The 596-nt window shown below is 40.9% G+C and overlaps 1 protein-coding gene across 1 annotated transcript in view; it reads right to left on the reverse strand.

Annotated features, from left to right (window-relative positions):
• Positions 1–596, reverse strand: part of PCYB_072580 (50S ribosomal protein L3) — a gene marked incomplete at both ends in the record, with an annotated part of 2,301 nt that overhangs the window by 1,069 nt on the left and 636 nt on the right. Inside the window, one exon of the mRNA XM_004221655.1 lies at positions 55–425. Coding sequence (XP_004221703.1) covers positions 55–425 — 371 coding nt within the window. The remainder of the gene's footprint in view (positions 1–54; positions 426–596) is intronic.

Raw genomic sequence — 596 nt, forward strand, 5'->3', positions numbered from 1 at the left:
TTGGCACTATCTCTCTCTCTCTCTCTCTCTCTCGCTTTTTTTTTTTTTAATTACCGGCGAAATCCCCATCTCTTAATGACCCCGCAGAAACCCTTCCCCTTGGACAGCCCACGAACATTCACATATTTATAATTGTACAAATAAGACACATCTATAATTTGCCCCAACACAAAATTCTGTGGAGGAGTTAAAGTTAAGCTACATGTATTTTTATAATTACATCCAACCTTGGCAATCTGCCCAATTTCTGGTTTAAGTATCCATCTGCTTTCTTCTAACGGCTTTCCATAGGCTATCCCAACTTTACCAAAATCGAGAAAGCGATAAATCACGTTTGGCATTATTTCGATTAGCGTGGCTGGAATTAGCTTTCCGTTGGGAGAGAATATAGACCTCATTTCGATTTTCTTTCCTCGTATTTGTATCTGAGCGGGGGATAGGCGGTATGACAGTATGGCGGCAAGCGGACAGGCATGAGTCAATACCCGTGTGCAGCCGGGGGGTTACAACTTATGCACGTCCGTTCAAGGGGGTGATTTTGTTGTCAGTCAAACTCCGCTTTTTTCGTTACTTTTATTATTATTATTATTATTATT

The sequence above is a fragment of the Plasmodium cynomolgi genome, chromosome 7, assembly GCF_000321355.1.
Source record: "Plasmodium cynomolgi strain B DNA, chromosome 7, whole genome shotgun sequence".
Taxonomy (NCBI): Eukaryota; Apicomplexa; class Aconoidasida; order Haemosporida; family Plasmodiidae; genus Plasmodium; species Plasmodium cynomolgi.